At 40.0% G+C, this 21,890-nt stretch overlaps 1 protein-coding gene across 1 annotated transcript in view; it reads left to right on the top strand.

Annotated features, from left to right (window-relative positions):
* Nucleotides 1-21,890, top strand: part of SPTBN5 (spectrin beta, non-erythrocytic 5) — a 91,211-nt gene that overhangs the window by 11,754 nt on the left and 57,567 nt on the right. Inside the window, exons 9-29 of the mRNA XM_042047031.1 lie at nucleotides 205-358; nucleotides 851-1,051; nucleotides 2,207-2,413; nucleotides 3,548-3,739; nucleotides 4,469-4,621; nucleotides 5,159-5,289; nucleotides 5,962-6,213; nucleotides 6,764-7,051; nucleotides 7,699-7,945; nucleotides 8,776-8,915; nucleotides 9,886-9,985; nucleotides 10,540-10,710; nucleotides 10,801-10,965; nucleotides 11,713-11,939; nucleotides 12,499-12,685; nucleotides 13,876-14,076; nucleotides 15,105-15,221; nucleotides 15,780-15,943; nucleotides 17,699-17,831; nucleotides 18,669-18,814; nucleotides 20,017-20,131. Of these exons, the coding sequence (XP_041902965.1) occupies nucleotides 205-358; nucleotides 851-1,051; nucleotides 2,207-2,413; nucleotides 3,548-3,739; nucleotides 4,469-4,621; nucleotides 5,159-5,289; nucleotides 5,962-6,213; nucleotides 6,764-7,051; nucleotides 7,699-7,945; nucleotides 8,776-8,915; nucleotides 9,886-9,985; nucleotides 10,540-10,710; nucleotides 10,801-10,965; nucleotides 11,713-11,939; nucleotides 12,499-12,685; nucleotides 13,876-14,076; nucleotides 15,105-15,221; nucleotides 15,780-15,943; nucleotides 17,699-17,831; nucleotides 18,669-18,814; nucleotides 20,017-20,131 (3,691 nt within the window). The remainder of the gene's footprint in view (nucleotides 1-204; nucleotides 359-850; nucleotides 1,052-2,206; nucleotides 2,414-3,547; nucleotides 3,740-4,468; nucleotides 4,622-5,158; nucleotides 5,290-5,961; nucleotides 6,214-6,763; nucleotides 7,052-7,698; nucleotides 7,946-8,775; nucleotides 8,916-9,885; nucleotides 9,986-10,539; nucleotides 10,711-10,800; nucleotides 10,966-11,712; nucleotides 11,940-12,498; nucleotides 12,686-13,875; nucleotides 14,077-15,104; nucleotides 15,222-15,779; nucleotides 15,944-17,698; nucleotides 17,832-18,668; nucleotides 18,815-20,016; nucleotides 20,132-21,890) is intronic.

Here is a 21,890-nt window from a genome sequence, read left to right as displayed (position 1 = left end):
AATAGAAAATTTTTATCTCCTCATCTCCTGGAGAAAGAAGGAAAAGTAATTTTGTTTCTTTGTCTTATTCCATAAATATGACATAGTATATAACAAAGAGGAACTGAAGGCATTCAGATTCTGGATTTCTAAATTTTTCTTTGATTATTCTACCACTGTCTTTATGGAATCCTAATTCTGACTGTCATACACTGTTTCCCTCAGTAAATCTCAGCTAGAAGAGGCTTTGAAGCTTTTTGAATTCTTCCGTGACTGCAAAGAAGAAGAATCATGGATCTCTGAGAAATGGAAGCTGGCAAGGATGACATCATTAGGGAAAGATGTCAGCCAGATCACAGCCTCTATTCAGAAGAACAAGGTATTGTACTTTGCTGCTGCTGCCTCGTCTTTGTATTAAAGCGAGATTTTAGAACATCAGTGTCTTTCAGTTCAGTCAGTGCAGCACTTATAAGAAAGCTGTCACACTAATCCTTATCTCAAGTGTCATGATCAGAGTTTTGAATTTCAAAAAAATGTACAGGGTAGGGATTTTTTTCCAAAAGAGGGGAAGGAAGGGGTAGAGAAGGAATATGCTCCATACTGGACTAGAAGTGGGGTTTCTTGTGAAGACACTGGCTTCCATATTAGCTAACATTTGATGGGTGAAAAAAAAGGTTGCTTGTTTCCATGTTTCTCACCTTCTTTTCCTGGCCAAGAGAGATGAGCGTAAAGAGAGAGACGGTGAAAAGATAAGACATGGGTCTGGTCTCTTGGAAATGTATGCGTGACAGTAGCAGAGAGTAGGATCCACTCTTTTCTCTTGGCTGGTAGGGAATGAGCTGTGCTGACATGTTTCCTGTCCTTGTGCTAGGCTCTTGAAGCAGAGTGCAATTCACACAGGGCCATATGTGCAGATGTGATGAGGAGGGGCTGGGAGCTGAGCCAAAAGAACCCCATGCGCCAGGACGACATTCTGAGGCAGACAGACAACCTCCAGAAGCTGTGGCAGCAGCTCCAAGATGAGGTGGCTGATCGCAAAAGCCGCCTGCAGGCAGCAGCCCTCATCAAACAGGTAAGAGGGTTCTGCTGGGGTGTGTGGTAGGGGGGACATGGATGTGGCTTAGTTCTGCCCTGTGCCCCGACCTGGAAGGCAACAGAGGCAGGAAAGCGTTCACCTGTTGCTCTACAAAAAGATCTCTGGCAGTGAAGTCTCAATCCTCTGGCAAGCCAGGCAGGCGGGAGATTTGAGCAGCTGGGAGTTGCTCTAAAGGTAAAAGTGCTAATAGAAATAACTCACATGATAGTGCTAATGCAGTCTTTTTAGAGGGTGGGATCAGGTAGCTGTGTGACATATTTCTAAAATGAAAAAAAATTCCAAAGACCACCAACAAAATAATGTGTTGTAAGACTTAGATTGACCATGAATTTCACAAATCCTGCAAAGTGTTTGACACTTCCATTATGACCAATGGTTTTATTCCCACAAACATTCACACATCTGCAAATAAAGAATTTGTATAAAAGCAGTGTTCTTAAATCTTATCACATTATCTCAGGCATTCTCATTCTCCCCTTCTTAAGAAGATTTTGCTCAGTATGTTGTTTCCATGAAATGTTTGAACAAAACTGAACAGCTTTTTTCTTGAGAAAGTCTAAATTTTCTCTTCTCTCTAGCAAGATTAACACCATTACGGTGTTTAAGTTCTTTCTTTGTCCATCTTTACTATGTGTTTTCTTTTTTTTTCTGTTGTACCTTTATTCTATACCTAAAAACCTTGTTTTACTTTTCTACAACCATAGCCAGGCAGACTGCAAATTCTGGAAAATAGTAAACTTCTGTTGTAGACCAAATTCATTGCTTGTTCCTTAAACATTTAGAAAATATCTGTTGGTATTACATTGTGCCTACTAACATCATACATTGTTATGTATGATGCTGCTGTTATGCACCATGAAGTTTTAGCTAGTTAGGAGTTTTTAAAGAGCTGTATAGGCAATCCTTGAATCTCTTTACTCACTGTGATTCTGTGAATTGTCTGTGTTGTGAGCATGAAATACCTCACAGGTTTAGAGCTACCTTATCCATAGCTTTCACAACACCTGGAATTAGCCTTACAGCTACAGACCTAATGGTGTTTCTCCTTACTCATAATTTTACAAAGAGGAAGGAGCTGGATATGACACTTTCAGGATGAATCCAAGTGTTTTTTTCCCTGTGTTCCTTCAGTACTTTGCTGACATCGATGAAGCAAACTCCTGGTTGCGAGAAAGGCAGCCCCTTCTTGCCAGCAAGGACTATGGCAAAGATGAATCAAGTGCTGAAGCACTGTTGCACCGTCACTTGCGCCTGGAGAAGGAGATTGCAGCCTATTCCTCTGAGATGAGGCGCCTCAAAGAGCAGGCTGACGTTGCAGCACAGCAAGCTCCAGCTGCAGTAAGTAGATGAGGGATTGTGTCACATTGTGTTGAAGAATGTAAACAAAATGGGTTTTCAATTATTTATTTTTTATTTGTTTTGCCAAAATAGAATATTCCAAGTTAAGTTTTTTACTAGAATTGAGGCAAATTTTTAGGTGACAAAGAGGGTCCTTGTCTGCTCATAACACACCTAGTTAGTATTTTTTGAAGTCCTAGAAATATTCTCATATATATTATTTCCCTCTACTGGTCCTCATAAATACATTCTCAATCTTTATTCTCATAAAATTACTAATTTCAATAATCTTTAAAAGCAGACATTTAACCAAAACATCCCAACAAATTCTTTTGGTACCCTAATGTAGTGAAGAGCTATCCCACAACTCCAGAAGCAATTCATACCATCCCTTATTTTTAAGGCAGATGAGATGAAATCAATCTCTTCAGGTGCCCCTCTTTTTCACTGACTAGAAAAGGAACTTTGGACTTGAGATCAGCTCATTTAATAACAGAATTCAGGGAACATGAATGAATGAATGGCATATTTCATAGCTTGCTTCTTTTAAATGTCTATATTCACTCAATGTTTAGTCCAATAAATTTGAGAGCAGTGGGCATCACTTGTGGTCTTTACCTCATCAATCCAACATTGTTATTAGAAAAAAATTTTATTACTTTGCTATGAAATGTGAAAAAGCACATGACCAAGATAGTGTTGATGCACAAATAGAAGTATTGATTCACAGGTTTTGAAACTGGAAGTGTTCAGGTGCTAAAACATCACCACAAAGAGAACCATGAGCATAGTCAATTGTCTTGCTTTGTTGGCACTTCTAAAAATAAAAAAGTGCCCTTACAACCAAGCAAATTTGATTTGGGCAGAAAATGAGAATTTTTACCCAATCCATATATTTTAAAATGAGCTAAATTAAACTTCTTCTTTAAACAAAACCAAAATGTTTTTCAGTTTTTTGATTTATTTTTTCAGAATAGAACAGTGGAAACAGTTTCCAAAAAATACTGGAAGTTTTCAGTTTCAAGGGTCAGAATGTTGTATTTGAGCTATCAAGTCCAAATTTTCCTTCCATGTGAAATTTTTATCCAAATCAGAAATTTACATCCATTGATTTTGTTAACATTTTTTTAACAGATGACAAAGAGGGAAGCCCCAAGTGACTTAAATCAAAAGACAGCTAAGCTGCCATTCAGTCGAACCTGGGCAACATCTGAAACTGCATCCACTGGAACCTCAAGTCCAGATGATCATTTTCTTCCAGAGAACATCTGGAAGACCCAGGAAGAAATAGATTCACTTTACGAACATCTACAGAGCATGGCTGAGGTATAATATCCCCTTCTGCTTTGCAGTTCATGGAAAAGTCAAGTCCAAATCAGTTCAAATTGAAATTAAATGCTGTGCTGGCTTCTGCTTTTCAGTTCAATAATGTGCCTCATCCTCTTAATTCCTGTAGGGCTTCAAGGTTTGAGATTATCATTGAAATTTTATATCAAAACACAATTTATGTCAGCAAATTTCCCATTTACAGCCCAGTATTTTTAGTCCATGAAGAGAAGATTCTTTTGCGTAATCTTCCCCCCCACATACACCCTTTAATGCTTGCTTGCTGTAGCTCCTAAATCACCGGGCTGTCTTGCCTGACACCAGAAAAAATAAACTGTAACCTGCATTTTCAATTTGCTACTTTTCACTACCAGCTGCTCTAATCATGCCCTAAAGACCAACACAAACATGCTGTATGTGACTTTTACATATTCTAGAGACCACTGCCTTAAGTCTTCAGCCAGCAGCAGCAAGTAGCACAGCAGCCTCCCTGCCTGTCTGGGGGCTGAGCACTCTCCAAATTATTCTCTTATACTTTTAAACCTCTGTTGCTCTGGGAAGAAGAATTGTGATCTTAAAATTTCATGTTCTATTCTCTTCCAGTAGTGTCTGGGAAAACTACTAAGCTACCACGTGTGTATTGTAGCTTAAATGCAAGGATCTTTTTTCTGTTGCTACAAATGGTAAGGAGTTATTACAGCAATAGTTAAGTCTTCATCTGTTTTACAGAGCAGAAAAAAGGCTCTGGAGGAGATGATTGGATATTATCGCTTCTGTAGCTCTTGTGAAGAATTTCAGTCATGGATGAGAGATAAAGAGAACATTTTCCAGACTCTTCAACCTCAAGCAGACAATGTGGAGGTCATGCAGCAGAAATATCAGGTACCCCTTTTTCCTCTTCACAGATGACACCTTTTAAATCAAATTGGCCTTTAAGAGAAAAGATGAAGTTGAGAAATGATGTTTTGAGAGCCTTTTCATTAATTTCAACTTAGAGAGTCCTGCATAGATCAGATATTTCTTTTGTACAGACTATGCCAAATTACTGAAGCTGATGTGACTCTGTCCCTTTATATTCCTGTGAACATGGTATCCTGTACAAATATCATGGTACAAAAGGATTCTTTCTGTGGTTTATCTTATATCATTTAAAAAAAGTACCCAATTATGAAAAAATCCGTCAGTGCACTTGTGTCCCAGTGGAGTGGGACATATGTTCACAGATGTAATGTGCACACCAGGGAGGTCAGGGGGCTGCATGGGACTTGTGTGCACAGATGTGCATGGAGTCAGCAGGCAGGCAAATGGAGAAGCCAACTGTGAAAGTGGGACATGAGTGGATATAAGAGATTATTGAGAATTGTGTCCACAGAAACGGAAACCCCCCAAGTTCTTGATTCTTGTATTTTTCCATTTTAGAGATTTTTAACAGAACTGGCTGCGGGGAAAGGCCAGCTGGAAGACATTGAAAACTTAGCTTCTAAATACAGAAAGATCAGTCCCAGCAAATATTTTGAGATCCAGACTTGGATGGAAGAGATCAACATCAGGTAAAAGTGCTACAGATAAGCAGAGAGTTGCTCATGGGGGCAATTGGAGAGCTGACCATTCATATCCCTTCTAGACAACAGTGCCACCAGCAGGAAATGGGCAGCCCTCACCTGTCTGTAGTCTGGCCCTGAGCCCAGTGCCATGTCTTCAGGACTGAGGAGTGCTCCTAGGACCCTGACACCAAGTCACTTAAACTGTAGAAATTTGTGTGTGCATGTTAAAGCACAATGTGAATTCGTCCACGGGTGATAGTGATGTATTCAGAGTAGTTCTGCAGCACTGCAGCTGATTTGGTTACTTAAGCATCAGGGTGAGGACACACTTCACAAATCTTGAAAGGAACATCAAACCATGTTTGACTTCACCAGGAGTATTTAGTACCTGTTGTGAATGCATTCCTGGCACCCTGTCACTCAGTGGGCACACCCAGGTCCTGACTTTAACCATAGTTGTTTATTTGCATCATGTTCAGAGTGTCCTGGCCACCTGAGCAAGGTCCCCTTGTTTGAGATGGCACTGATACGAACTTTGCTGTTGTGAGGGAGTGCTAGTTTTCACCCCTGCCCAGCCTACTTAAGTCCTGATGAAATCTTTATACAAGACTTTTTCTGAACAGAAAACAGATATCGTTCATGTATAACAATGGCTATAAATTTTTATCTGTCTTCAAGATGGCAATGCATGGAAACTCTGAAGGAGGAGAAAGGCTCTGAGCTGATTGGAGTGGCTGATGTGAGGACATTTCTTCAGGACTGTCAGAGCATAGGAGTGCTACTGCAAGACAAGATGGTCCAACTCAGGGATCTGGAACCAGGGAACTCTCCTGCTGGACTGGAGTCAGACAAGCGCAAACTGTACACAGTTGAGAGAGAGGTCTTGGTGATAGAGAGGAAAATTGAATACTTGAGGAGTGTTGCAAAATCGTAAGAAACATTCTCTTTGTTTCCACTTTCTTTGCTAGTTCTCGAAGATCATGCTGTAAATTATGGCTATAAAGAGAATGAGTAGCTTTTAAAGTTTTTCTTTCTAGAAACCCGAAGAACTCACTTGCCTGCTGGATTGAGCTGATTTCTCTTGAGTGTGGCTGGGTGACTAGGGAGGTGTTTGTTTCCAGACTTCACAGCTATAAGAGGATGAATACCAAAGGATTGATTGTGGCTCTAAAAAATTATCTTTACTAATGTGAGTTACCTAATTCAAAATGTGGAGGTATCACTTAGGTCCTGAAAGAAGGTAATCAGGGGAAGTAAGGGTGATGGTAGGAAAATAGCAGATAACTGTGCACAGGAGTTCAAATTTGAAATATTAAAGTTTTTTACTTCTTTAAGTTTTCTGCACACTCACAATGGGAATATGTTGCCTTAGCTGACTTTCTTTTTAATGGAACTGTTAATATCCAAATCCATTCCTTTTAAAGAGTCCTGGTTCAAGCTCTAAATAAGTGTTCATACAGTTGAATGTATTTTATTGAAGGATCAAGGACACCAACCCTGCAGAGAGCAGGACCATCACTGAGCAGGTAGAAAACATGGAGAGGCTTCTGCCAAAGCTCAAGCTGGAAATCCAAAAGAAGCGGGACATTCTGCAGTGGGCCCAAAACCAACAGTCCTTCCTGCAAGACAGCCGTAGGCTCCTACTATGGGCAGAGGGCATTCGGGAGAAACTGAGCAGTGAAGAAATGGGTCTGGATGTGGGATCTGCAGAGCAACTGCTGAAGGAACATCAAGACCTGCTGATAGAAATTGGCTCTCAGAATGAAAGGTAGAGAGATTCTGTCAAGGTGGGCAGAGTGGGGTGATATGACAACAGTACTGTGAAAATGAAACATATAAATCATGTATATAAATTGTGCATGAAAGTGATACCGAAATTTTATTCACATGCACTTGAACTTTAGTGACAAAAGGAGACTGCAAACACAAAATCCCATCAGCTTTTGCATACTTATCCTGATGGCTGATGTAGGGGGAGGGAGGAGCTCTATGTTTGCAGTGGTAGAATTCCACAAACTCTCCTGACGCTCTCAGAGAGTGCCATCTGTACTTTATTCCAGTTCCCCCATTTCTTCTCAGGCCTTATACTTCCACTTGCCATCATTTTCAGTTCTTCTTTTGCACTGTTATAAATTTCCAGATACTGTTGGCCCTCTTTTCCGTTTTAACATGAAAACCTGCTTATGTGGGCTTTCAGTCCAGATGGGGAAATCTCACTGCCTCCAGCATGTATCCCTGAGCAATAAAACAGCTGTACTTTGTGGTGCTTAACCAACAGGAAAAAAATGAAAGGGAGGGAAGGAAACTTGGTGTATGGGCACTGCCAAGAGAGCAAAGAGCTGTGATGAAAGAGAATTCATATTCCCTCATGCAGAGAGGTCTCTTTTTTTTTTTTTTTTTTTTGACTCTGGGAAGATTTCTGCAACTGGAAGAGCTTGGGCGCACAGTAATCCACCAACAACCCAGTAACAGTAGGACCACAGATGTCCACCAGACCATGGAGAGGCTTGCCAAGGAGAACAAAGAGCTGGAGGAAATGTGGGAAAAGCGATGGAAAAAGCTGCAGGATGGCCTGGAATTGCAGAAGTTCAATAGGGAGGGAGACCGTATCAATGCAGCCCTCTCTGGCCATGAGGCCTTTCTCCGGGGGGATGACCTTGGGGTATGTACCGCAGCTGATCTTGTTTTCTCCTACTTCTTCTCCCCATCCAGGGACTAGCAACAATCTTCTTTATTCGATTGGCTTCTTCATTCTTCTGATCACAGCATTTCCATACTTGGGAACCAGATTTTCAGGATCTTATTAACTTCCTTATGTTCTTATTCATCTTAATAAGAACAAAGTTCATTGTCCCTCAAAAAAAAAAAAAAAATTAAAAACAGCTAAAGCTGTGATTTGTTGCTGTTTGTACGTGTCATATGGTTTATATAAAATTGACTCATCCATGGAAAAACAAGGTTTCAGCTTGAACACAGTAATTTTTTTTTCCAGTAAAAATGTAACCTTTTTTTAAATAAAAGCTTTTCCTTTCATTAATTTAAGAACATTAAAGCATACGAAGTGAAAAAACAAATGCACACAATATTTGCAAAATCACTGAAGAAGGAGGTGGCTGTCTCTCACTGCCTATGTTTTCAGCTGAACCCAAAACATTGATACCTTAGGATCAACTGAGTGGAATAAAGTTTTGCTAATTAGTCTTTTGTATTGCTCATCCCTAGATGGGCCAGAGTGCTGGCATAAATTTAGAACACAGATTTTCTTAAAAGGTGAAAATTGAACCATAATGGAAACCTAGAACAGAGCAACCAGATATGTTACAAACCTGCTGCTTGTTTGTAGCCCTTGAACATCCTTGGGCTCATGCAGAATGTGCACTGTATCTCCTGCCTGAAAGAGAAGCGGGAAAGTAAGGTCCAATTTTTTTTTCACTGCTACAGAAACAATATGAGCAAGAAAAGTCTTGATCAAATTTTCTTTCTCAAATGCAGGACCATGTAGATGCTGTTCGAAACCTGCTGAAGCAACATCAGGAATTTGAACAACTGCTGATGGCACTGAGGAGACGAGTGGAAGCACTCAATGAAAACGGGGTGAACCTACTAGAGAGCAGGCACTTTGCATCTCATGTGTGAGTCCAAACCTACTCCTCTTTTATTGAGCTTTAATAAATGATCCAGTGTGATCAGGGTGAAGGGAAAAACTTTCTCTGAGGAGAAATTAGTTGACTTCCAATCCACAGTCTGGTGGATGAGGGGGCAAAGGGATTTTTTTTAAAAAATTTAGATTTCCTGTGCTCTCAGAACAAATAGGTGAAATGCTTTAGGTTAAAAGTGACATTTGGCAGACACTAGAATAATTTGTCTTGTATCATAAATTACAGTGATAAAGCTTTCTTAAAGTGAACTCATTAGATGCCTGTAGAAAAAGAATTCCTTCATTCATCAGTATCGTATATTAGAAATATTGTTTGCTTTTAAAAAGTTACTGAAGACTTCACAAGCAAAACTCTTCAGGAGCAGCTCCTTTGTGTTTTTGTCAAAGTTGAACTGTTACCTGTAATTCCTTTTTCTGTGTTAGAGCCACTAGGATCTAGTAAGGGGACCCCTTTGCAAACAAGAATTAGAAATAGAGTATCAAAAGACCATGTTCTTGTGATCATAAGTGATAATGTTTTGAACACTCCCCCCACAAATTTATAAAAATGCCCTTAAGATCTGATTTCTTGCCAGCATTACTACCATCAGAAAGCCATTCCAAAATCTTATTGCACTTACAGCAAAGAGGAAGTTAGTAGTTATTTATAACTGATATAACAATATTGTGGATTATTAGGGGCAGAGGGAGGTTGCAGCATTCCAGTGTATGACTGCAATTCACTAATGTGACACAGCCATACAAGAGGAAAATCCAGAGCAGCTGGTAAGCAATACCTGCTCTCCAGGTAAACCCAACATGGTGATGGGACAGGGCCATATATCCCTTCTTCCTGTCAGCAAAGCTGTTGAAACTAGATTACATTTATATCACAGTCATGACTGCAGCATAAGCAAGGGGAACCAATATTAGTACAGCATTGGAGTTCCTGTTTTTCTTGGTAGTATTGAAGAGAGAATGGTCACTCTCCGGAGAAGGTGGGAGCAGCTGATACAAAGCAACGCCAAGAGAAAACAGAGGTTGTTGGATTCCCTCCAGCTACAGGTAACTGATACAGCACATTCGGTCGGGCATCTGTGAATTTTGAATTTTACCCTTTGTCTTAATATGAGACAAAAACTGCTGAGCATTCCTACTGCAGCTCACTTTCTTTTTGGTTGTGGGACAGAGTTTTGTTCTTCAGAGGGCAGGTGATGCACTGGTGACAAAACTTTAAAAGGTATAACCATAGCAAAATTCCAAAACAAAAATGGAGATTTTGAATGAAATATATCAACAGAATGTTTTTTCTACTGGATAAGTTTATTCTGTTCATTACTTATTACTGTTCTGGGCCTTAATAATGTAGTACAGTTGCTCTGAATTTTGGCACCAAACTTAGCTTTCAGTGGTGAGGTACAAAGTTGTGCTGGAGGATTGGTTCTCTTCTGGTTAAAATATTTTATCCATGATGCAAACCTTCGCTGACAATTACAGGCAACAGATTAGTAAATGTGATAAGAAAGGGATCTATTATGATGTCTTAAAACCTCATCTATGGTTCAAGATCATACTTCTTCATTAGTTAAATCAACTTAATCCTGTTTCTTTTCTGTAAGGAGTTTAATCGTGATGCTGCTGAGCTTTTGATATGGATGGAAGAGAAGTACAAGATAGCGTCAGATGAATCCTATCGTGATCCAACAAATGTTCTACGCAAACTGAAGTGGCATGAGGCTGCTGAGAAGGAAATGTTAGCTAACGAGGAGCACTTTACAACACTGATAAAGGTGAAGGCACTCTGGAGCTAAGTTTTCCATTTTTTACCAGAATTCATAGATGCTGATCTGCTAATAAAGTGATGCACTGTGTTTCTCCAGAAAGGAAATCAATTGATTCAAGACAACCACTATGCTGCAGTTTCTGTCCAGAAGAAGATGTCAGAGCTTCAAAAGAACTGGAAGGAATTGTATGGCAAGATGATAGAGCGAGGTGACAAGCTGAGACAAGCTGGACAGCAGGAACAGCTCATGGAACTGCTGCAGGTCAGGAAGTCATGAGGAACAGAGGGGAGGAATGGTCTAGGAGCCTGGTTTCTCTATTGTGTGTACACCACATAATGGAGGAGAATACTATCCTGATAAAAGTGGTTTTTAAGGTCTCCATTTTGTCTGCAGTCCCAGGAAAGAAACCCCAATATTATGCCATCCAAGCTCACTTCAAAGTTATGATCATGGTAACAGTGCCAGCAAAGCATCAGGCTGTTGAAGTCGGGCTCAACACTGCATCTTGTGTGCCCATCCAGTACTGGGAAAACAACCCAGACTCTGTAGGGGTCAATGCTGTGCAAACATAACTGCTTCCCTGGAGGCAATCTGGGGCCTGCAGCGATGGCACTGTATTAAGCACATGGTCATCTGGTCAATTTTTTATAACAAGAACAGTATGCTGTGAAGCTGTTTTGAGACCATTATGAATGGAACTGCTGTTGTGTTATAGCTACAATCTGAAGTCTTTGAAGATTGTTTTTTTATATTATGTTGCTGAATATATTTCAAAGAGACTATTCTCAGTGATGTGCTTTAGTGTCTCAGAGAGAAGAATACTCCAAAATAGTTTGCAAAACAAAATATTCCCAGAAGATGTCTCTTAGAGACATCCAGCCATCATATTACCAAGAAAGGACAATCGGATTTAAAAACTGTGTCCAGGAAGCTGTCATAGGAAGGAGTGAGTGAAAGAAAATGTTGTTGAAAGGACAGTATGAGTGTGTAGTAATCTTTTCCTGGCAGGATGCCAAAAAGAAGATTGAAAAAATTGAGAAAATTCTTCAGGAATCTGAGACAGGCCACGATTTGCGCTCCAGCCGTGATCTACTCAAGCAGCACAGACAGCTGGAAAATGAGACACGTGAGCTGGCAGAGAAAATGAATGCCATTGTATCTCATGCAAGGAAAATGGCCACCACTCACTTTGACTCCCAGAGGATTCTGGAAGAAACACAGAAATATCTGAAAAGGTATGGTGTCCGTCTGTTTTTTGTCTCCACCCACCTCCAGTGACAAATAGCATTTTTTATTCTACCTTCTGAACACTTTTCTTGGTTGATTAAGTTTAACCCATACTCAGGAATGATCTCTCCTCCCAGCTGGAGCATAACTATGCTTCGATCTGCACCTACACAGCTGCCTGTTGACCCACCTCAACCTCAATGACTGAACATTGCTCCTTGCTAGCTGCCCTCCTCCTCTAGTCCCTTTCTTATGCACAGGTCATCCACTGCTTTGGAAGAGATACCGTGATCCAGCATTCAATACATCACAGGACAAACCTAGGACTTTAAAAGTGTAAATAATTTTTTCTCTGCTTACATTTAGTGTTATCATATAGGTCTGCTTGCCAAAGGTAGCCTTCCATAGAAGGGCTCCTTATATGTGCAGCCAGTACTAATCACTGAAATTTAATTGCGAAAAAGTGTCCAGTGTTTTGAAATCTCCACAATGGTATCATAGCCTAATTCCCTTGGCAGAATGAGGACAAAGCTTTGTTTTAACATATATTTAATGGATGATCCATAGGTTTGAGTCTTTGCAAGCACCTCTTTATGAGAGGCGTAAGCTGCTGGAAGCTGCTGTGGATCTTTATGAGTTCTACCATTATCATGACATGGAACTGAACTGGATCAATGAGCGCTTGCCTATTGCCCATTCCACCAACTGTGGGAAGTCCTTGGATGTGGCTCAAAACCTGTTGCAAAAGCACAAGGTAACTCCTTTAATCAAGTGCATTATAGCATGGTGGCACACTGCACTTCACCTCAGCCTGCAAACCTGCACCTGCACGGTCAACACTTCCAATGAGTACATTCACTGATTCCAGCTCTAGCCCAGCTAAAATGGTTCAGTGGGTCGGCACAAACCAGCAGTGTGGTGATGGTTTTCAGAACAAATACAACATTCCTGTGAGAACCGCAAAAATTTGTCATATTATGGAGTATTATTAATCTGAGAAATTGCATAACTCTTCCCATTAAAAGAGGATAAAAAGCTAGTGTATCTGACACTAAATAGAAAAAAAGAGGGGTCTTCCCTATGTAAGTTGAGCTGGGTTGAATATTTTGACTGTAACATACTCATCCTATTGTAGTTTTCTGCTTGCTGCTTCATTATACATGCAATCTTGAGGTTTGTCCATAGTGGATTTTGTAGGAGAGCATATAACAGGCATTTAAAAATATTTTAAATCTGTACTGCTTTTAAAATGGTTTGAACAAGATACAGTGACTGTATTTATAAATATAGGTTAATACTGATTTCTGGGGAGTTTGACTCTTTGTAGCAGTTCCTCACAGCCAGAGGGGCACCTCAGCTGTCCTGCACCACAAGCAGTGCTGGATTTTTCAGCACCTTAATTGCAAGTTTCATGAGAAAGGTTATAAGACCAGTGGGGAGGATTCATGGAGCAGTAGTTCAATAATTTTCATGGTACTGATGACAGTGTCTTTCTCTGCATCATCCTCAAGACTCTTCATCTTCTTGGATATTTTATTTTTCCATCAGCAGCTCAACACTCTTTTCCGATTCCCCCAGCTTTGTGTCTCACCCTGTGATCTGCTCCATCTCCCAAACCTCCCTGGCTGGACAGGGGAAGGAGCATATGCATGGTAAAGAGAGGACGCCAGGAGGACTTTGGTGTGGGGAAGTTAAGGGATGCGTGCTGCTTCCTTACATACCCTTCCCTCCTCTCTCAATGGCAGTACCAAAAGCAGAGCATTATGTGAGTGGGGCTGGCACCCCAGCAAGTGTGGTAAAAATAAGACAATCCTGGTGTCCACTTGCTGTACTCTGGTCACTGTCACCAGCTGCCAGTTTTGCTTAGGATTAGGAGCACACAGAATTTACTTGTCCTCACATTTCCTTCCTTTATTCCTATTTTCTCTTTCATCTCATTCCCAGGAACTGCAGGCAGAAGTGAATGCTCACAAACAGCAAGTCCAACGGGTCCTGGATAAAGGAAAGACAATGATTTTAGGCCAGCACCCATCAGCTCAGAAAATAAGTGAGAAATGCCAGGAGCTTGTGACTGCCTGGCAGGGCTTGGAGAAGTCCTGTGAGGAAAGGATGAAGCAGCTGCAGCATTCAGTTGGCTTCCAGGAGGTACAAATTAAAGCAAAGAGTTTACACAGTAGCTTCTTCAGCAAACAAGAGGACCAAAGTGTTAAAGTGAATTAAAAAACCAGCTTTGCTGGGCCTGGTATTCTCTTCAGTTGCTTGAGTCCAGACTCATGGGAATGAATGAAGGGCTGGATTGTATAGTTGAATGTAGCCCCCACTCCAGCCCTGCTGCTCTACAGGCTTCCCTTGGGTTCTATACCCAGCCCCTGTGGCTGTGGACAGAACATGCTTTTCTCCTAGTAGTAGCTCCTTTCTCTGTGTCTTTATACAGTCTCAGGCTTTGACTTAATTAATGTAATGGATCCTGAACTGGCCCTTCATACTGGAGAATTATGACATGGAAATCAAAAAAGAGGGTACTTCTTGTGCTAGCTGTTCTTTACCTGTTTCAGGCAATAATGTTGCAGGCAATAAAGTGTTACTGAGGAGCACATAACATTCATTCACTGTCAGAGCAAGTTAGGGATTTTGGCTCTATTCTTTTCTATGAGCTTCTGGACCTTCATGCTTAGCTTGTTAAAAAAAGAAAAAAAATTGCATGCAACTACGTATCCAAATTTTCTGTCATCAGTGGGTCATGTAGGGGTGCAATTATTCAGAGAGCACATGCAGTTTTGTAGGCATAAACAACATTTGCACAGAGTTCACAGGCCCGGCTAAAGTATGTTCCCTGGAGTATTTGATCATCTGGCTCTTATTTCATCTACCTGTAAAAACACTTTTCAATACTCTAGACTTTATGAAGCCTGGTTCTTATAGTGAATTGAACTTCTCAGGCAAGGGAAGGAGAAGTGTAACACTGATATTACACACTTAGTTATCCTGCACTGAAGTCTTTCATCTGTGACCCCTTCATTGTTTCATGTTTTCACAGAGAACAGTGAACTAAATATTTAATAAAACGTAAACTTTACAGTGCACCATCTATTTAGAATTTATTAGGTAAAAAAATGACATGAGTGTTTTGAAAGTTGAAGTAAAAGTTCACCTGTTTTCTCTTTAACTCATAGTTTTTAATGAATACTTCAGATCTGGAGGCTTGGATAGCAGAAAAATATCCACTTGTGACAAACAAGGACTATGGTAAAGATGAAGATGGAACACTGAAACTCATCAAGAAACATAAGGTATTGCTCTGCTTAAATTCTGTAGGCTAGCCTGATCTTTAGGTCTCTCTGCTGTCATAAAATTTTTTGTCGCATTGGTAGTTGAGTGCCCAGCCATCTACAAGATATTTTGCATTGATATATGTCTACATATGGATAGACTGATAGAAGAGATCAGTGCAGTTTACTAACATGTTTGGAAAAATGTAGTTTGGGGAAAAAGGAGGATGGTGAATATTTTTATATTTTTCTGAGGCCAAAGCTGAGTATCTGCTTTTCAGTTTCAACAGATGCATGCAGAAGCCTTATAATATTTTCCTAAAATCAAAGATACAGATAAAGTATTAATCCAGGAATGCTTTACTTTTAATTGTCTTAATCCATCTAATTTATTTTGATTTCTGTACTTTTTTTTTTTATGTTGCTAGAAAATACTCTAAAATTGATCAAGTCTTGGAGATGCCACATCCTTCCCAAAAGTACTTCTCTTTCAATGGCTCAATCACTACACCCTAGGCTGTTCACTAATGGTGGATATCTTGGGCACCTGGCTCTCAATTCACTGTTTTACTTTGTCAGGCACTGGAGCACGAGATTGCAGTTTATCAAGATTTGTTGAAAGAACTGAGTGAAAGTGCCCAAACTCTTCCTCTTGGGGGCTCCATCCAGTATGTTGAAGTTGATGCACCAAAGGAACAAGTTCATTCAAGACTCCAGGAGTTACAGGAGTTAGCAGCAGCAAGGTATAAAACAGAACTACCCCTTGGGTCCTAAATTAGATTCAAAGCCCACTGAAATCAATAAAGGATATCTCCAGTTACTTCACTGGAATTTATATTCATTCTATTATAAATAATTTATTAATTATAATTATAATGGGTTTTTATTAATAATTACAATTTTATAATTAAATTCTATTAATTATCTCCTCTTTTTTCAATTTTATTTAGGAAATTGCTTGTTTTTTATTTATAATTCTGTGCATTTACGAGCTTTTCATTTTACTAAGCAAGACCTCTACATTTTATTCAAGGAGTTTTGCTACATATTAAGAATTTGATACCTACAAATTTCCTCTTTACCTTTAATCATCCTCCTGTAAAGTGAGTTGAGGTGCCAGATTCTGACTTGCATTTGTGGGATTTAGACTCTGCTATCAATGGGAAAAAATATTTTAGAAGGTTCCCTTAATGCTATTGAAAACTACTTAATTTTTACATATAGTAAGGGAGACAATAATGGATACACTTATTTATATGCTCAGTGACTGTACTAGTATAGGAAGGCTTTTATTCTTGAATGAATAATTCTTGAATGAATAAATATTCTTGAATGAATGAACTTTTCATTTCACTTTCTTTCAGTTATTATTACAGCAAGATGTTCACAACAGGAGAGTTGGCTTGTACGGAGAGTGTTAACATTTCTAGTTTGTTGTCAGAAAGGAAAAAATGTCTGAACAACTTAGATTGTTTCCCCACAAATATTTCACTCAGAAAAGGAATGGGGCTCTGCAAGCAGAATAACAAATAAATTAATCTGAATACTAGAATAATCGAGCCTAAAGAAAATGCTGGTGTTTCACCTTTCCTTTTTATTCTTGTTTACAGTTGAAAAAGTAAAAGCATCAATAGAAAGCCCTGTGAAAGAAAGGTTCAGAAAAAGAAATAATCTAGAAATATCAAAACATTTGTGCGTGTTGAACACAGAAAGGTTTTGTTTTCATTCTTTCTAAATGTTAAGCTGGGTCTCATGGTGCCTTATTGGTGCTCTGGTTTGTACTGCTGGTCTGCGTTCTCCTTGGGCTGGACTCTTAACAGGTTGCATCTCTTGTGATGAACATTTGGGATTCAAAGTGGGAAGCCAGGTTCTTCTTTCCTGGAATATTTGCACAATGGCCAGGCAGTGCTAGCAGATGAAAAATTGATGTATTATTTGTTGTGGAAGCCCTGTAACATGTCTGGTTGAATTATAAAATAATCTAGACCATTTGAAATATGTGACAGGTTGCAACAATTCTGCCAAACAGGCAATATGAGCAGAATTACAGCAAAAGGCTTTCATAGCATCTGCTTTCCTGATGCACCACCCTCAGAAACATTTCCTTCTTGTTTTCATAAGCAATTCAATAATCTTTAGAAAGACAGATCAGGACAGATCTGGAAAAAAAAATAAAGGGTATACTTTGTCATGGGAAGAAAAAAACCAGCAAAAGCAACAACAAACCCCAACTGAAATCAAAAACAGAACAGGGAAAGAGCTCAGATAGGCACAGTGCTCTTCTGGGAAACCCAGCTAATGAGATGAGCGTCACCTGGCTGACATCTGTCATCCTACAATCATAATTTCCAATTTTGAGAAATAGTCAGCTCTTTCATTAAAGAGAATGAGTCTTGATGGTGAGAGGTTTCAGGGAGTCACTGGAAGAAAGTTACTGATTTCTGTTCTCTTACATTGTTTTGGTCTAATTATATTATATTGTCTCCTTCCCCCAACAGAGGGAAGAAGCTTGATGAAACTCTTGTCTTGCATGAGTTTCTACGAGAATATGAAGACCTGGAGGACTGGATCACTCAGCAGAAACAAACAGCCAGCTCTGAAGACTGTGGAAATGATTATGAACATGTCTTGGTGAGTTTTTTGAGTAACAGATCAAAAATCAAATGAATTGCATGTAGTGAGACTGTAAATAGATACCAAGGTTGTTCTTGAAAACATAAAAGACAGAATAAGGAGTAAGTATAAATAACTGAAGGACGGGAAGAGATAAGGATGAAGAGTGGGTGGGAAGGATTGAAGAACAGGCAGCACTACATCCTGTTATCATGAGGGCTGAGGTGTCTGAAACAACTGTGTGCTAAAATGTCTACACCTTCAGACAGCAAATCATTTCTATTTTTAATAAGCAGATATTTCTGTATGGTATTCATTTAGGATTTTATTTTTTAAATTGTGATTGCTGATGTACAGACATCTCTAGGTATACCTTTTCACATGGCGCAGAAACCAATCTAGTGTCAGCCTGTTACAAATCAACAGCCATTCAGAATCTTCATTCTTATAATTTATTTCAAAATATCTTGTGTCCTAAACCTTAAAATCAGACTACATTATCCATTTACAGTACCGAATACACATTTGCATTTGTTAAGTGAAAACACATAATTAATAATTTATATAATATATAATATAATTAATATAATAATTTCATTGTACATAGAATGTTTGTTTCTATTCCTAGTAATAATGTTTCTGCCTCCCATCTGCATCACAAACCTCATCTTTTGCTAAGAGATTGAAGCTCCTCATGGTCTTTGAAGGTAGAATCCAATCATTCTCTGCAGTTTCTCCATCTCTAAGTATTATCAGCTTATTACCTGGCTGTGCTCTGATAGATGAGCAGGTGTGTTTGGAAAAAGAGAGCACTCAAAAGAGTTTTTTTGGTTATTCTTGTTTTCCCTTCAAAAGCAACTTTGTGCCAAATACGACACATTCCGACACCAGTTGGAAGCGGCTGGGAAAAGAGTTGTGGCTTTCCAGCAGCTGGCAGACAACTTGCTGAACCAAGGGTATTCTGAGTCGTGGGAAATTCGGCAGATGCAGAAACAACTAAGGTAGGAGCCTTGTGTTAGCTCTAAAACGCTTTGTTCTTTCCATTTGCTCTTGAGGAGGAGGCAGTAACAAGAAACTAGACAAGGATAAGTCATGTCCTCCTAATTCTCTAATTGCAAACTATGTGGTTGTCTCACTGGTACAGAGCTGCTGCCAGCCTCACTTAAAATTAGCATCATCTACTTGCTGTTTTGGGTTCTTCTAAATTGCTTTGGAGCTGCTTTACAAGTAAGGATGAGTGAACTTCCTTTGCCCTTTGAAACAAGATCATCAGCTGAAAGACTTGGAGTTTAGATGCTTTTTATTTCTTCTTGTTTTTGAGTTTGAATGCCATGACTGTTCTGCAGAATAACATTAAAATGCTCTGAGCTTCTTAGTTCTGGTATCAGTCCAAACTGGCCCAAAGGAGAAGTATGTCTGCAGGCAGTTGTGGTCACCACAATGTAAAAGAGTTATTAAGCTATTAGAGAGCATCCAAAGGAGGGCCACAAGGATGATGAATGGCCTTGAGAGGAAGCCATATGAGGAGCGGCTGAGGTCACTTGGTCTGTTCAGCCTGGAGGAATCTGAGAGGGGACATTGCAATCTGCAACTTCCTCATGAAGGGAAGAGGAGGGACAGACACTGATCTCTTCTCTCTGGTGACCAGTGACAGGACCCGAGGGAATGGCCTGAAGCTGTGTCGGGGGAGGTTTAAACTGGATGTTAGGAAAAGATTTTTCACCCAGAGGGTGGTTGGGCACTAGAACAGGCTCCCCAGGGCAGTGGTCACAGCACCAGCCTGACAGAGTTCAAGAAGTGCTTGGACAAGGCTCTCAGATGTATGGTGTGATGCACGGTGTGATGCATGGTCCTGTGCAGGGCCAGGAGTTGGACTTCAGTGATCCTTGTGGGTCTTTCCAACTCAGGATATTCTCTGATCCTATGACTCAGTCCTCCAAGTACTGCATAAAAATCCTGAAAAGTGCAATTGAGAGGGGAACTCTTAAATAGGACCATTTCTTTAAGTTCCTAGAGCAAGCAGGAGGACAGAGCAGGGTGAGAGCCATGCTGCCACTCAGAGAATCACTCCAACAGAATTTAATGGCAGGGATGAAAAACAAAGCAATAAGAGGTTTTGTTTTCAGTCTTTCTTCAGACTGTTGGTCTCCTTTATTCCTAGTTTAATGTTTTACATGGTTCTTTTCCCCATCCTACCTTGAAGGAACTCTTGGGAGGAATTGTTAGAAATTACCAGATTACGAGGTGAGCGGCTGAGAGATGCTGAGGCGATTCACAAGAGTTACCAAGATCTGACAGATGCTCTGGCCCATATTGAGGTAAAAATTAATGGGGAAATCTCATATAATGCAAAATTTATTTCAGCTTTTTTTATGGAATATGCTTATGATTCTCAGCACTCTTACTCCTGACTTCAAAAAAATTCTCAGTGAGAAGCCAGTGTGGTTACTCACAGCATTAAAAAAAAATCCTGGATAATCCTTAGACTCTTGACTGGTTACTTTAGGAGAACCATTGGTGAAACAAGGTAGAACTGGAGTTGCTGATCTGTGAGAAAAGTTGAGAAGATCAGGGCTTGAACTAAGCTGCCTCACAGTGCAGTGCATACAGTACTATTGTTTGCAGTCATCGGGCTAAGAAACTACTGCCTTACCACGGCAGTTCTTTGTACACTGTTGTAATTTTATGTGTGCTGAAGAGCTGTCCTGTGATAAAGGCATTTGTTTGGGTTACAGTGACCATTAGCCTGGAAGGCTGTCAAGCAATCATGTGACCTGATGTGAAAAGCTGGGCCAAAAATCTTTTCCTCTCATGCCAGTGCCCCAGTACTGGCAATAATTTCAAACAGTCCCAGTGCGAAAACTAGGGGCAGAAGTCCCCCAAAATAATCTTCAGCGTTCTGTTTTATCTGAACATCCTGAAGAATTTCACAGAGAAACCACATCCTTGCTGTAATGAGAGGTGTGGTTTCCCTAATGCAGATGTTTATAGGAGGCAGTGATCCAAGGGGTTCCACTGTTTGCAAGGCAATAGGGCTTTGTTTGGTTACATGTGATGAATTTTCTACTTGTTTGTGCTGGCAGAGGCTGCCCTATTCAACCATGTTATTCCTGTTTTCTTCCCCTGCCATGAATAGAAATTCAAACATAATATTTCACTGTATACCAGCTGGGATTTTCCGAACCTGGTGCCTATTTAACTTCAGTGATGAAGTAGTTAATGCTGAGACAGTGACAAGTAAGGGTTCAGAAACACTTCACAGATCAGCTGCTGGTTTATCCCCATGCTTCATTTGGTCCAGGCAACGACTACACCCACTACACCCTTCTTGCACTGCATATCGTTAATATCTTCACACCAGGGAGGGAGAGCAGTCATCTCATCCACCCCTTCCTGTGTATGCTGGTCAGAAGTGTATAAGGGAAAGCCCATTCTCACAGGAACATGGTACGAGAAGATCTTGCGTAAGTCACCAACTCCAGTGCCATCATAATACAGGCAACTACAGCATGCATCTCCTTTCATAGCACCTTACCAAGATGTGTTGTTGGTGTCCCAAACTAGTGATTCTGTTGCAGAAATGCTCTTCTCCAATGGTGAGAAACATTCTGCTAATTTTCCCTAAACTGACCTGGAAAGAGTTTCTAATAATTTTATTCTAGCAACAGTGCTGTTCTCCAGCTGAAATGACTTTTCTTTTTTCATGCATTTCCAGTGCATGTCTGGGTAGCAACTAAATCCCCTCAGAACCTTTGCTGAATTAAAAACATGTTGAAGTTTCCATTTATGTAACGGTCCCTCCATTTCTCTCATCTTTACAGTGATCTTTCTTGTGCATCTATAGCTAAAATCTTATCTAAAGATGGTTCATAGGAAGACCACCTGTATCTCAAAGAATGGGCTAAAGCTGTTGCTTTTAAGAATTTGCTGTCACTGCAGTAGCTGTTCAAGATTGATTTCCAACACAAAGCCTCTAAGATATTTTCTTGTATTGTCTGATCAAGAAAAGACACGAACCTTCATTTCTAACCATCCATTTGAATAGCTTAACCATTAAGATATTTAAAAGTGAGTTAC

The sequence above is a fragment of the Corvus kubaryi genome, unplaced genomic scaffold (assembly GCF_017639235.1).
Source record: "Corvus kubaryi isolate FWS band 111438036 unplaced genomic scaffold, C.kubaryi_AGA036_p1.0 66, whole genome shotgun sequence".
NCBI classification, from domain to species: domain Eukaryota; kingdom Metazoa; phylum Chordata; class Aves; order Passeriformes; family Corvidae; genus Corvus; species Corvus kubaryi.
The sequence above is the reverse complement of the archived record's forward strand: the minus strand, read 5'-3'. Positions and strand labels throughout refer to the sequence as shown.